A 15,836-nucleotide genomic window follows, 5' to 3' on the forward strand; every position below is an offset into this window, starting at 1 on the left:
ATAAGCCAGTGATTTGAAAACATGCCTGTTTAGTTGGAACTCTTCGTGGAGTTATATTTGAAGAGTGTCTACATTTTGTAGAATGTTGGGAAATTTACATTTTTTTTATTGGGCATTCCATTGCATTGCATTGCAAAATGCATTTTATATAGTTTGAAAAAGTACGTTTTCAAAATATCTGAATGGCAAGAATTCACACATAGGTGATAGGACCTCTGAACAGTCATTTTCAATAATAAAATGCAAAAGTCAAAAATCATAGATACACTGTTTTGCAAATACACTTTTCATTTGCATATATGGTAGTCAGCTGTTAAGTAATCTTGTTTAGAATTATCAGTGTAAAGTGAATAGATGATCGTGTGTGATAATCGCTCAGGGTTCACACAGGAAATTTCTGAACGTGTGTTCGAAACGTGTGTTTCTAAATGTGTCAGTAGTGCACTACTACACCTGATAAAGAATTATGCTGTAGAACATACTTAATGCAAAAGTCTGCATCCATCCAGAGACAACAGTACTTGTTGTTTAGGACATCCATTGGCATTCATTTGAATCATGTATGATTTTTTTTTTTGCAGTGTTTCATGAACATGGGATAGTTAGCAACATGGGATGGGTAGTAACTGCATTTTTACCTTAGCATTGAAAATTCTGAGATATCTAAGAAAAATCCCAACACCAAAACATTTTGGACAATTTCATGCTCCCAATGTTGTGGGAACAGTTTGGCATGTGACCCTTCATCTTCCAACATGACTGTGCTGTGCACCAGGGCACAAAGCAAGGTCCATAAATACATGAATGACAGAGTATGGTATGATGCACTTGACTGGCCTGCACAGAGTTCTAACCTGAACCCAATAGAACACCTTTGGGATGAATTAGAGAAGAGACTGAGAGCCAGGCCTTCTTGACCAACATCAGTGTGTGACCTCACTAATGCGCTTTTGGAAGAAAAGTAAAAGTAAACACACTCCCTCAATCTTGTGGACAGCCTTCCCAGATGAGTTGACACTGTTGAAGTTTGCCAATGTCATATTGCACCCTATGGGTTAGTGATGGGATGGGAAGTTCATATATGAGTCAAGGCAGGTTAGCAAATAGTTTTGGTAATATAGTGTAATATATATATATATTATATTATTTCAATCAGTATGCAGCGTTTATCATGTTGCTGACACTGGGTCAGTATTGAGAGCTGAAGACGTTCAGATCACCGTGCGGCATCATACAACTCACTAAGAGTAATGCCCTCAAGCCTTAGCCAGTGGTTGTCGTGCATTGTTTTGCATTATTTTGACCACAATGCTTGCTGAATGCTGTTGAGGTACTGAAATGCATGGAGTCAGCCATTATGGATGACAGCAAAACACTTGAAAGAGGAAGTGGTCAACTGACTAAAGAGGGAAGTAGGCAGCTGCAGGGCCCCCCCAAGTGCTCCGCCGAGGATCCTCTCACCTCACTAGACCTCGTGATGGACCAGAGTCAGTCCTCAGCAGGGTCGGTAGTTACTTGTGCAGAGAGGGACTCAGTCAAAGACTCAGTACTTGCAGAAAGTGTCGAATCAAACACTAACTCACAAGGATCTGTCTCAGCTGGTTGTTGTTCCACGGAATTCTATAATGCAAATGTTATCACTTCAGTTTCTGGCTCCACCTTGAGCCAAGTCCTGTAAAAAAAGAGGAAAAGTTAAAAGATCCAGCATGTACTCTAGCCTTGATGGTGAAACATGCTGATGCAAGCAAAGTCGAGGTGAGCAATGTGTGCAAGAGGCACTGGGAACAAGTGTGCTTCCTAGACAGTTGTCAGTCTGCATGGTGCACATGTGAGCACATTCTCCACCATACAAGGACATAATTATTTGCCCAATATTTGCCTACTTGGCCACTTGCCGGTGTATTACACATGCTGGTACATTAGGTATTTAGTGTTCCCTGCTGGTAGTTGAGGGCTTAGCCGGTATCTGAGAAAGGTCACCATCATTGGAAGGGTGTTTTGTAGTTTCTTATCAAATATTATATGAAAAATGTGAACATATTCTCAACTATATAGAGTCATAATTAGTGAGCCATAAGAAGTGAAAAACATTTAAAGGGTAATTTTCTCAGGGCACCGGATAGAAACATGACACAGTGGATCTTAGCTATGTCAGATTTTCAACTGAAAATTAAGCATTGGTACATATGGTCATACTAGAATACTCCTCCTTGGACTGTCAGACACTATTAGTCCACACAACATGAAGAACTCTTCTTTGATGGATGAGAAGATGGGGAATGCCTTGGTATTATTGCCGCAGAGCGCAGTTGAACAATAAAATATACTGTCGACAGAAAATCCCCCCTTTGTTCAAGTGGCTACTTGTAATGTCGTCATGGAAGACATTATCATGACAACTCTCAATTAGAGAGAGAGAGAGAGAGATTTAAAATCCCTTTATTGAACCACCCATGGTCCACACATCCACCAAAGTTAGAACAAGTGTTAGAACTGTTAGAACAAGTGTCAGCGCATTGCAGTTGGACATTGCATTGCACAGCAATTGACAGTGCATGCATGAGTCAATTGATGTGACCAGCACTTTTCATCAGACAATGTTGCTTAACTGGCACAGACATCAACAATGTCCACTGAACTTGCTATTTATTATTCTCAATTGGTAAAAAAACAATGAGAAATGTGTGTTTTCTACATTTTCAGGTGGTGCATGTTAGGAAGTTTTTCTAGTCATCTGGCATGAGTTTTGGATGACGTAAATGCAAAGTTTCTGGTGCAGAGACATTGTGCAGCACATCAAACTTAAAGTACAATATAGCATCAGGTGGATGAGGCCAGGTGAAGACATTCTTTTTACCTAGTAGTTGTTGCATGCAGCTCACCCCTCCTTCACCCACCACCTGGATAACCTGCCCTAGTACATACGTAAGTCGGAAATCTGCTACATTTGGATCATAGCACTTACAGATCTCAGGTCTTGCTTATTTGTCCATAAATGGTGCAACAACACTGGAAGTCTCTTGCTGATACTGTCTCCACTTTGCCCTCAACTTCTTCTGCTTTGATTTGGGAAGTTGAATAATTCAAGTCAAGTCAAGTCAAGTAGGTTTTATTGTCAATTTCTTTACATGCACTGGTCATACAAAGAATTTGAAATTACATTTCTTGCTTTCCCATACAGACATAGACTAATCTAGGTAAGGACATAGACAGTATAGACATAGACAGTACTTATACATGGACTTAAGACAGTATGGACATAGACAGTGCTCATACAGACTTGGAAGTATTCCATCTTCCCCTCTCGTTTTCTCTTTTGATAGCTAAAAGATAAAATGGAGAAAATACAAGACATTTGGGTTTGTAATTTTTCGGATTAATAAGGAAGTACAGCCATTACTCTGAAAATATCCCTTCGCCATTACACCACCAGCCTGAACCATTGATGCAAGGCACGGTAGATCCATATTTTCATGTTGTTGATGCCAAGCTCTAACCATACCTCCCCAAGTGTTTCAGCAGAAATCAAGACTAATCAGACCTGTTAAAAATTTTCCAGTCTTATTGATCTATGTGAATTAAAGCCTAATTTTCCGATTCTTAGCCTACAGAAGTGGCACCTGGTGTGGTCTTCTGCTTCTGTAGCACATCTGCCTCAAAGTTCGACATGCTGTGCATTCAGAGATGCTCTTATGCATACCTCGCTTGTAATGAGTGGTTATTTGAGTAACGGTTGCCTTTGTATCAGCTTCAAACTAGTCTAGTTCTCTGACCTCTGGCATCAACGAGGGATTTTCACCCACAGAACACTGCCGCTCACTGGATATTTCCTCTTTTTCAGACCATTCTTTCTGAACTCTAGAGAGGATTGTGTGTGAATGAATACCCCCGTAAATCATCAGTTTCTGAAATACTCCAACCAAGCCTGGCACCAACAACCTTGCCATGTTCAATGTCACTTAAATCACCTTTCTTCTCCATTCTGATACTCCATATGGAGATAGAACAAAATGTAAACTAGACTGCCTGTGCAGTCGCCTTCGACTATCCCCGAAACGCGACGCTTCCAGTCCCCCATCATTGTTACCACTCCCGTCCACCTTTTCATAAACGTATATGATAAATGCAAAATATAAAATAAATATAATTAATATACATCAATGACGTGCATACATAGACTTAAAACCAAACGACTATTGTGAAAATGAAGCAAAAAATTGGGCAAATAGTAACACTGTTTTAATGGCTCACTGTTACAGTGGATATACCACATTAGGTACAGTGTAATAACCAGTGTAAAAATATTTAATACCATGTAATACCAGTGTAACACCATGTACCAATTTTGTACTTACATCATGTATTTGTGTGTAAGTGGTATTACATGGTATTGCATATTGTTACACTGGTATTACACTAGTATTACATGGTATTAAATATTGTTACACTGGTTACTGCACTGTACCTGGTATTGCATATTGTTACACTGGTATTGCACTAGTATTACATGGTATTAAATATTGTTACTCTGGTTATTACACTGTACCTAATATGGTAGATTCACTGAAGTGGTGAACCATTAAAATAAGGTGTTACCGGGCAAATCAATCCACCCAGTCAGAAGTTATGGGCCAAATGAAAATTCCGCCATTTTGAAAGTGTTGACCTCCAAACTCGAATCAGTTCATGAACCTACCCTAGAGCATTCACACACCAAATCTGGGACAAATCCATCCACCCGGTCAGAAGTTATGGACCAAACAAAAATGTGGCCATCTTGAATTCGGCCATCTTTTTTTTTACATTACATTACATTAGCATTTAGCTGATGCCTTTGTTCAAATCGACTTACAAGGAGCAATTTAAACAAGGACAGGGTAAGGGACAGTGTACAGTTGCAACACTGATAGCATTGTCCTACACAGAGTAAAGAAGAGGACGATGCATTAAAAATGAAAGTGTTGACCTCCAAATTCTAATCAGTTCATGAACCCACCCTAGAGCATTTACACACCGAATCTGAGACAAATCCAACCATCCGTTCAAAAGTTATGGCGTTAGCACGAAAGACATAACGCGGCGGATGCGGCAGCGACGGCACACGCAAAACCGACGCTCCGCGTTTCGGGGATATAATGACTGGAGTCATGAAAATGTCTGCAGTGCAAAATATCCTGCAATATGCCTGCAAACTCTAAGGACAAATGACTCAAGGGCCATACTATAAGAATGCAAACTATACTAAAGATGCACTGCATGTTTAAGCAAAGTAAAAGCAGATGATGAACTGTGACATAAAGTGGAGGCGTATCTGGGCTGTAAATGTTTTATAGTGGATATGTCAGCCAGACCATAGCATTGGGGAGCTCATAATCAATCGCCAAAAGGACTATACTTGACAAAAACAGCTTGTGTAAAGAAGGGCTCTGTATTTCTTCTGTTTGGCTGTGCACCACTCCACTGATCATCAGAAAGTAATGGTCACAAACGACTCATTCACTATCAACCGTTATCTTGAATTCATGTCAGGCTACCCACACACATCCTGGGTATTTGAATGTGTGTGAACCACCAACTCTTTCAAAGATTTGGGGTGTAACAGGACTGGACATGGTTGCTGTCCACACAGACGCCGCTGCTTTTCAGCCCCAAGGACAGGAAAACAAATCTTGTTTGTATTCTCCTGCATTCTCTTAAAGGGGTATGCCACTATTTTGGGGCTTAATACAGTTAAAATCGTTGGCTGGGGTTTATAAAGGTGGTAAAGTGTCTTATTTTTCATGTGAAGCGTTGTCTTGCTTTAAGACAAGTTGAAAGAGGGAGTATGTCGCTAAGCTAGTGAAAGTCAATGCATCCATGTAGCATTGCTACATGCTACACGGATCCATTGACTTTCACTAGCTTAGCGACATGCTCCCTCTTTTAACTTGTCTTAAAACAAGACAACGGCTTACATGAAAAAGAAGACACTTTACCACCTATATAAACCCTGACCAAAGATTTTTACTGTATTAAGCCCCAAAATAGTGGCATATTCCTTTAATTGTCCAGTACAAGCTACAGTACAATGATCGTACTGTAGTAGTGTAATGAACACCCACCACTTGTTGCAAATAAAGTACAGTAAATATGGCTATTAGTGTTTATTGCACTTTTATTGCAACGCATGTTATTGTATTTTTTGTGTGCTTTTCTATCACAGAGAGTTGCTCTCTCCAAACACTAAGGGAGCAACAGCTTGCCAGGACAGGGATGGCCAAAACAAGCATCAAGTATTAAATAAAACATACAATTCAAAACCAATCCATCACTTCACACAGTTTATTTTTTATTTTTTTGGCAATGAATGTGCATTTCTAGCGAACACACTTCAGCAGCACTGAGGCCAAATGGCAGCAGCTTCCTCCCTTCTCCTCCGGTGCCCAGTGGGCAGGCCCAGGGCAACTGATTGCCACCCCTTTGCCAGTGCCCTGTGAACAGTGTGATGGTACTACTCTGTGTTCTGCCCAGAAACGTGCCAGAGCTGGATCATTTGACAGAGGTTTGAGTCTGCAGTGTGTTCTTCCATTTCCTCTGCGCTGTTTGCAAGGCGAACACATTTTTGAATGAGAGCCAGGAACATAGTGTTCCACGGAGCTAGTTAGAGAGAGGAGTGTGACGTTTGCTGGAAGCCGGCCTAGCAAGGTCAAGTTCATTCAAATGAAAAGAGCGCGTAGGCCGCTCACAAGGAGGTTGGAATGCTAGAGCTTGTCTGCACACGACAGTGTTGAAGTCTTCGCCAGTGGCTTTTTCCACGGGAACTGGTTCCACCTTCTATTGTGTAGGTTAGCTCATTGGTTGATTGGTGATGCAGCGTAGTGTGTGTGTGTGTGTGCGCGTGAATGCTGTATGCATATGTTTGCCTTTACCTGTCAAGACCACGTGTGTCACTTCCGTCTCATGACTCATCTTCATTTCATTTAACTTTGTCATCAATCACTCATCTCTCTCATCTGCCACATATCTGGATTTATGGCTGTCGTTATCTCTTCTATCTCTACCTTTTGCCTGAAGGGATCCACTGTTGCTTATAAACTTTTTACTGTTTTTCTGACTCTGGTGTTGACAGCATTCCAACCAACTCATAGAGCACCTTTGTACACTAGTCAACATTATATACTGACACTCTGCGTTAATGTATAGAACACTATAGGCTATTTTATTTGACAGTGACTGTAAACTGATGACCCAATATTGTCAGTCCATGGACTTTCCAATCATCACTTTTGAAATTAATTGGCAGCGATGCAGGTGTCCATAGATCAGCTGTGGCCCTACAAATGTAAAAATGTGACAGTCCTGGCCCTACCGTAGCGCTTACGGTAGGGCACTCGTGTACTATGCGGCCAACCCGGGTTCGATTCCCGGTCCGGGTCCTTCGCCGGCCCTTCCCCATCTCTCTCTTCCAACTCACTTTCTGTCTGTCCTCTACTGTCCTGTCTGATAATAAAACACTAAAGGCTTGAAAAGCCCCAAAAAATACTTTTTAAAAAATGTGACAGTCCACAAATTGAAACACAATTCAGAAAATGTTAGCCCACTATCTTGAGCAGCAAAGATACATATTTACATCAGAGGCTTAAGGCATTTAACCCATTTCAGCCTGATGACTCGTATATGTTGTTTGACCTTTGGTGCCTGGAGTGACATACGCTGCATTCAGGCTCTTGAGATTTTAGCTTTTTAAATAAAAATGTGGGTATGTTACAGCTGAATGAACACATTCTAATGCAAGATGAGGGTCTTAAAGTTTAAATGCAACTCATGTCATGTTTTTATGTGCATCAGAGACATTCAGCAGGCATTTTTTGGAGATGCTTTAGGCATCAATGGGTTAAGGTTTTCGAGGTTTTAACAACAGGTGATGTTTATTGTTATTCAGTTCAAGTACCCTTAGTTGTTTTGTAGAAATGCAATGAAAATGCAGTTATTCCAAATCTCCTGCTGGAATTGTGTGTGGTTTTAATTTTTCACACCTTCCGAGCCTAGTAAACTAGACAAACCCTTGTGGCAGAAAATATTTCTGTTAATCTTGTGTTCTCTACAATGTGGAGAGTTGAGTGAACTAGTTGAATGCAGAAAATGGTCCTGCAGCGAAGCAAACTCTACAACAAGACTGAAAAAGAAAGGTTAAAGGTACACTGTGCAAGAAATGGTCAAAAAAGGTACTGCAACTATGCTGCTCATTGAAACTGGGCTGCCTATTGCCAAATTTGATCTTTACATGAATGTTTACTAAGTAATAAACACATATTTTCTAGTAAGATCCAAGTACAGTCATTTTTGCAGCTAAAAATGGCTATTTTTGGAAATTCAAAATGGCAGACCATGGAGAAGATCCCCCTTTTCATGTATGAAAAGTGCAATTTTTCCAGTCATAATGAATACTTAGAATTTGATGGTGGTGGGCAGTACTCATGAAAAAGGTAACATTAGCGAATGGGCAGCATGAATTCTGGAAATAAATAACTAAAAATCTCACCCAGTGTCCCTTTCAAATTCAGTTACCTTCATGGTAATGTGTGCGATGACATAGTTTGCTGACAACCAATCGGAATGAAAAAGAAGACTTGTGACATCAAGAATACACTGGAGTAGGCATAAAATGAAAAGTCTTTGCAGTCACATTTCTAAATTTGTTTTATTAATGGTGAAATTAAAATTATTTGACTGAATTAACTAATGAATAAATTGATAGATTCTAAAGTAAATGCAGCACATTCGACAGCAAATGCATCCTCAGAATCTTTGACAAGAAAACTATGGAAAACCCTGTTTTTACTAGCTGGGTTTTCTGTGAGTTTTGAACATGGTAGTCCACGACAAGTTGGGAAGCAGAATTTTCAATTCTGGTTTAATTGTGCAGTTGAATTATGCCGATGCAATGTTAAAAGAAGAGGGATGCATGAAACATGGTGAATATGACGGTTCAGCGATATTGACTTTGTAGCATGTTGACACATGTGGATGCTTTATCTATTTGACTCGAGAACGAGATTGACAGCAGCTCTCTCTCCCCTGCCCTGCAGGTGCCTGATGTGGACATAACAGACTATGCCTCTGATGAAGAGGGTGACAACCCGGCAGGTGAAACTTCGTTGAATGTTTCGGTGTGTGAATCCATCGATCCTGTCGAAGGAGGCCGGGGCCGTTCCCTGAGCGACTGGATCCGGTCCGAACAGGCACTGTTGCAGACGCCTCAGAAACAGGCCAGCTGCCACTTCAAGACCCCTGATGACTCCAATAAAAAGAGAAAGAAATTTGAAAGGTACAAATCAACCCTATCTGAGAAGTTGATAGGTAGTTTTATGGGTTGTTGAATAGCTCGCTTGTTGAGAGATGATGATAAGATCAAATGCGATGTCACTGGGCTGGAAACGGCGTTGTTATTGTTGGACGGGCTGAGAGAGAAGACGGCTCTTCTTCAGCGAGGCTCGGATGGGGTGCAGCTGCATAAACAGTGGTAACCTTGGAGCCGGTGTTGCTATCTCTGGGACACGGGACCATCGGGAGTGCATCACACTTCAGCCCTGTTAGCCATGGCTGTACGAAGCAGCTGGTCAGCACATCTGTAGACCAGCACAGGGGGCGGGGTATGGGCTGATGGGAGGGATGCTGGACCGCTCCAGCCCTTGAGCTCAGATGACCTCACTTAGCTTCGCTCACTGAACTCCAGACACAGAACTCGCTCGTTATCACGGCGTACCCAAAGTCCAGGTGCTATTATCCTCACTGCTCACAACTGGGGAGGTCAGACGAGTGCGCCGCCAGTGTGATAAGACAACTGGCAAAGGATACTAGCTCAGCTGCTGCGGCAGTGTTTTAGGACCAAGACCTCAGGTGTGCCAGTGTGTGACTGGTTTGTGCTACATCGTCATATTAATCCACGTATGAAGATAAGGGGGTGGCATTACATCAGCTATCAAGTGAGACTTCCGAAGACTGCCAACAGCGTGTCTGTACATGTCTGTCTACAAAAGGACATTAAAATGAACTTCTATTCTTTTAGTATTAAAGTTAAAGTACCATTTAACTTGCAGCATGAGAACATCTGCCCAAAGCATTAACTGAACTGTAGGATTCTTTATTTGCAGAGGTGTGAACATCACACAGAATGTTTGGGTTTTGGATGGTCACTTTTGCCTGCTGTGCCTGTCCCTTGACCGAGTGAACTAGAGAGTGTACCTCAGGGGGGAGCTGTCCCCCTGGGTTTGGCTGGTGTTTTGGAAATCGGGCTGTTCCTCGTGTGATCCCTGACCGGCACACAGCGGCGGAGCGTGGAGCGTCGGCCAGCTGCGCAGCTGGCTGTGACTGGCTGCTTGATGATTTGGTGGCCTTTTTGGCCCAATCAGAACGCCTCACACAGTTATAAGGCACTGTTTGTGTTGCCTCTTAGGCGCCCGCAGACAATAAATAATAACTTGTAATTCTATGATGTTATGGTTCTGCTGTTGTTGCAGAATAGTGTGTCTGCATTTGTGTATTATGTGTATTATGTATATAAACTATAGCCTCACTTTACAGGCCTCTTTCCCAAAGCAATTTTCTTGGTTAAGATAAGTGGAGGATGAACTAAACACAAACTGTGTTTGTTATTGTATGGACTTCTTGATTTACTCAAAAGTTGCTGCATGCACGTGCCAAAAATAAGATTACTTTTGGCCTCAAGTGGTGGTTGACCTAACCTGTACTCAACCAAAATGCATATCTGAACATAAGCTATTATTTACCTTGGGTTCAGTCACAGGTTCATCAATATACTGTTCAGCCCATTTGACAATAAAATCGCAAAACCCTTTGTAATCATACTCTGCCGAGACTTAACACATTTTGCTACAGTTTGTTGTTCCTTAATGTGTCTATGGTGATCCGTATCAATACTAACATTGCCTGATGTGTTTTAGAGGAGGGCTGGCAGAGAGGCTCAACCGACTGCAGGCTAGACAAAGATCAGCCATCAGCTTCTGGAGGCACCAGTCCACAGCACCCACCACTACTGCTACAGGTAACTTTTTGCTGAATCTGCTCTGTGTTTTCTGTGCAGGTCTTCTATCAATAATAAAATAGTAATCTTCAATATTTCTATAATAATGAAGAAGAGAGAAAAAAGAAGGAGAAAACTACACCACAGCATAAGCAAACACACAATCGGTGTATCAAAAGTTGATAATTGAAGATAAGCAATGTCCAACATGTTCATTCAGTCACTGCAATGTATATAATGCAGTTTGGCACAGGTCTTTTATACAAGTTAGTGTAAGTAAGGGGGGGTTATGTTAATTCAGAACTAATACCTAAAAAGAAAACAGACCTGTATGTTTATAATGAACTGTTTTGATTCTTTCATATTCACTTAAAGTGGATCTGATGTCAGATTAATTGCAGATAAATTGTTAACATTGCAAATTACTTTGGCCTCTGTTCCAGCGTCTGCTACACTGGCAATAATGTAGAACTTGGTATTGTCAACTTAGGTTGCACAAGCACATCATGCACCATGTATTCAAGAACACCCGAAGCAAAACCCATTCTTTTCATACCCTATAGGCTAAGGCTACAGCTAATTTTATGTTTTGCACTTACATGACAGCTGAAGCTAACTCTGAATTGATTGGCCTAGCTGGAAGATCCAGTATGAAGGATCGAAATGGACAAAGTCATGAGCACATTATTTACATTTTTTGTCCTATTTAAGGAAAAAGATGTAAAAAATAGTGAGACATAAACAAATTAAAAGTGGAAATGCTAACATAAGCAACTTAAAAGTGGAAATACTAAAATCTGTCTTCACAGATTGGCCAGGTAATACATGCTCTTTCAAGCAGTCAGGACTATAATACTATTATTTATTACTATAACTGTACACTATTACACTCAATCATAAAACTCGGGTGACTAAACTGTTAAAACGGCACTTCTTTCATGGTTCACGTTTAACATGATGCCATCTAGTAATATAGCAATAGCAGTGACTTGTCATACAGTCCACTGTTGTAATTCACATGTGCTGTACATGTACAAACAAGAAAGCTAACGACACCATTCTATGAGCTGTGAAATCTATAGGGTGCACTGCACGTGTGCATACGCATACTGCTGCACGTCTCTCACTCCTAGAAGACGCAAGTGCTTATGTTTGCCTGACGGCTGAATGGCTGACTTCTACCCTACAACTGTCAGTGTCAGGGGCTCTTGAAGCCCACGGAGGTGTTGGGTTCTCAGATGTGTGGTTTGCCACGTGGGTGTGTCCGAGCAGGAAGTGTGATGATGACACTGGCATGTGTGAGATGACTCCAAGCCCCCATACAAAAGAAAAAGGCTACTGAAAGTTGACAGGAAATTTTCAGCACAGTAAGCACAGCTTGTTCCTTTCTTCCTCTGTCTTTTTTTCCATGGCATAAAACCTGTGAGATGCTTAACTAGACTGAAGGTGTGTTATCTGACTAGTGCAGTCTCTGTCTCTTTCTTTCTCTCTCTCTCTCTCTCTCTCTCTCTCTCTCTCTCTCTCTCTCTCTCTCTCTCTCTCTCTCTCTCTCTCTCTCTTTGTCTCTCTCTCTTTCTCTCTCTCAGTTTGCCTTTCACTCTTTCTTTCTTTTCGTCTTTCTTACATTCTGTGTGAGTGGCGGGGATTGCGACGGTTGCAGGTGGAAAGTGCTGTGGAGGAGGGCTGAAAGGTGGGGGTGGAAAAGTCTAGAGCAACGAGTGAGGTGGGCAAAGTGACAGTTATCAGATCATCGACTAAGGGTGTGAGAACTGTGCTGTGGTCCCTCTACCTATATAATGCTGGGTTATTTGGAAAACACGCACAGATCAAAGTAGACAGAAGACATATCTAAAAAACATTAAAAAAGCTAGACAAACGTTATATATACAGTAGATTATGGTGGATCAAACGCCCCTTGAAAATTAAAACTTCAAAATTCCACTCTGCTCTTTCAGCGTTGTTCCTTTGCAATACCTTAACTTTGTTGCAAATTTCTAGTAAATTCGATTCATGTTTAGTGGTGGCACACTAGGCTTGAAATTTTGAATTGCAGTGGGTGTTTTTTGCAACGCCGGGTTGCAAAATCAGTGAAAAGTTTGTTTTGAGGCTATTTTGCTCAAAATAGTTAGGAAAGTCATTTGGAAGAATGCTCCAGTTGCCTTTCCACTTCCCCAGAACATCAAGCACCCAATATATGGCTAAAGGATGGTTACATGGCTGTTCGAATATGGCAAAAGGATTAGCGCGTAGGGGAAGGTTACAAAAACATACACTAGGGATTTCAAATGGGGGAAAGTGGAAATGTAACTGGAGCATTCTGCCCATTGATTCTCCTAACTAGTTTTGCCAAAACTCCAATTTACTTTCATTAAAAATGTCAGGCCTTTTGTACCACCCTTTAAGGCCTATTGTGCCCCCATAAGATTTTACAAGGAAGTTGTGCTAGTACAAAGGAACGATACTGCAAAAACAGACCGAGATTTTCATCAGTTGGGGCGTTTGATGCATCCTCATATAGATGTATACCTGAGGTATAAATTGTACATAGTACAAAATGATTGTATTTACATGTCATGAGACTATCTTTGTTTGAAAGTCTTCAGTCTTTGTGCTGTTAATAAAATAATTTGAACCATATCCATGAAACCTGAAGTGAACTTTTCTGTCTTGTATTGCCTTGTTCCAGAGTTGATTACACCTGCTATTTCCTTCTAATCAAGTTAAAGGGACAGTTTGGTCAATTTCAACATGCAGTTATAATGCTCACACTACCCTGGACTTGTCAGTGCCTGAGATTTGTTTTTCTTCTTCTTCAGCCGTTTCCGAGATCCTGGTCATTGTAATGGGGGCAGCTCTTTGTTTACATTTCAAAAAAACATTTTTATTTATTCCCAAAAACATCCAAAAGGTTATAAAACATCAGCAGACAACTAGCAAACAGCAGTACCTTTTGGGAAAATATTTGGATTTGGCCTAAGTTTCATTTTTTAAAAATGTAAACAAACGCTGCCCCCATTACAATTGCTCATATCTCGGAAAGGGCTGAGCCGAAAAATGTGGCATCACCAGGTACTGACAAGTCAAGGGTAGCGTGAGCAATACAACTGCATGTTGAAATTGACCAAACTGTCCCTTTAACACCCCACTTTCAAAATGTATCTCCTTCCTTAGCAACAGATCCTGCATTAGGTGCAGAGTGCTTTTCAGCAGCAGTACTCAAAACAGATGTCTTTCCATGTTTTTCTCCACTCTGTTGGCATACGTTAAGATTTTGGACGAGAAACAGCTGTGACTCACATGTGACACTAGCTAACCACCCAGTGTGAAGTTGCGGCGGAGAGCCAAATCCTTGCATCTAATGTGACCCACACAGGGCAAAAGGGCCTGTAGCTTGGGGCTTAGGGGACACCCTCGCCCATTTACTGTAATTACCCAAAGCCCTGGTTCTCTTGTATAGTACGCCATGAATGATGCCAACTGTCATGTCCTGTTACTCATCTTTTTTATTTTATTTTATTTTATTTTTAATTTAGGAAAAAAAAACGTTGCAACATATGAGGAATGAGACCAGAATGTTGTTTCAGATTGTTTTAATACGTAAGATCCACAGGACGGATTTAATAAAGCGAGCACGCCCATTTCATCCCTGGTTATCAGTGAACTTCAGGGATTGCTGCTTTCATTACTTCATTCCAGTTTTCACTTCTTGCAGAATGAGTCACCGCAGTATGTTCATATTTGTTGCTAATAAGGTGAAACAGCAGGAATCCTCATCCTCACTCTTCTGTATGGTTTTGTTCATGCATGTTTGTGAGTGTTTGGGGGCAGTCGTGGCTCAGTGGTTAGAGCATTGGACTGGCAACCCAAGGGTTCCCGGTTCAATGCCCGACTGGACCACGGCTGAAGTGCCCTTGAGCAAGGCACCTAACCCCCACACTGCTCCCCGGGCGCCGCTCAGCAGGCAGCCCACTGCTACGGACTAGTGGGTGTACTTCAATGTGATTCACTAGTCCAAATGGGATAAAGTGCAGAGAAAGAATTTCCCCTAGGGGACCAAAATTGGCTCCAATTGGCTCCAATTGGCTACTTACTTACTTACTAAGCACATACAGCAGAGGAGACAGAGGAGAATGGTTGTATGAATGCGTGCATGCTTGCCTGCCCGCACTTGTGAGTGAGCGCATGTGTGAGTTTGCTTGCATGTTTGTGTGTGTGTGTGTATTGGGGCGCACGTGTGTAAGGGGCCCATGTGTGCGCGTATGTGCATGAATGTAAGGGGGGGCGCATCGTGAGAGTGTGTGTGCTTGTGTGTGTGAGCATCATCTCCATGCATGCTCAGGCAGGCGAGACGGTCCCTGCTTCTTGGTTTGGGAGCACAGAGCGCAATTTAGAGGCGGGACATTGAAGCAATCCTTGTAGCTGAGAGGGAGAGAGATTGTCAGATTCTCAAACTGTAACTCTCTCAGAGCTCTCTGTGGAGTTATGTCAGGGGGAAGGGGGGTGAGTCATAGTTCTGTTTTTTTCTCTCTTATTTTTCTGTTGTTTTCCACCCCTTTACCACTTCTCACACTGTTCTCTTTTTAGAGTGTGAGTGTTGTAGTAAAACCATACTGTTGCCTTTGCTTTGCTTAGGACCTCACACTAGTAAATGGCACAGTGCACATTCTTTAGTGGAGCATCGCGTATTTATTGGGTCTTGTTGAACCAATTTATTTGGACAAAGTCATGCCGAATCCAAAATATAATTTCGTGAACATACTGTACATACTAGTATGGAGTAAAGTGATGCAATTTGCACCCTATGTAGTGAAGG

General features: G+C 41.6%; 1 protein-coding gene across 3 annotated transcripts in view; it reads left to right on the forward strand.

The window, feature by feature from the left end:
• The window catches only part of spidr (scaffold protein involved in DNA repair), a 56,278-nt gene that overhangs the window by 3,888 nt on the left and 36,554 nt on the right, over positions 1 to 15,836 (forward strand). For all 3 annotated transcript variants that reach the window (XM_063219707.1, XM_063219708.1, XM_063219709.1), the window contains exons 6-7: positions 9,069 to 9,307; positions 10,944 to 11,044. In XM_063219707.1, the coding sequence (XP_063075777.1) occupies positions 9,069 to 9,307; positions 10,944 to 11,044 (340 nt within the window). The remainder of the gene's footprint in view (positions 1 to 9,068; positions 9,308 to 10,943; positions 11,045 to 15,836) is intronic.

This window comes from Engraulis encrasicolus, chromosome 16 (genome assembly GCF_034702125.1).
Source record: "Engraulis encrasicolus isolate BLACKSEA-1 chromosome 16, IST_EnEncr_1.0, whole genome shotgun sequence".
In the NCBI taxonomy this organism is placed as follows: domain Eukaryota; kingdom Metazoa; phylum Chordata; class Actinopteri; order Clupeiformes; family Engraulidae; genus Engraulis; species Engraulis encrasicolus.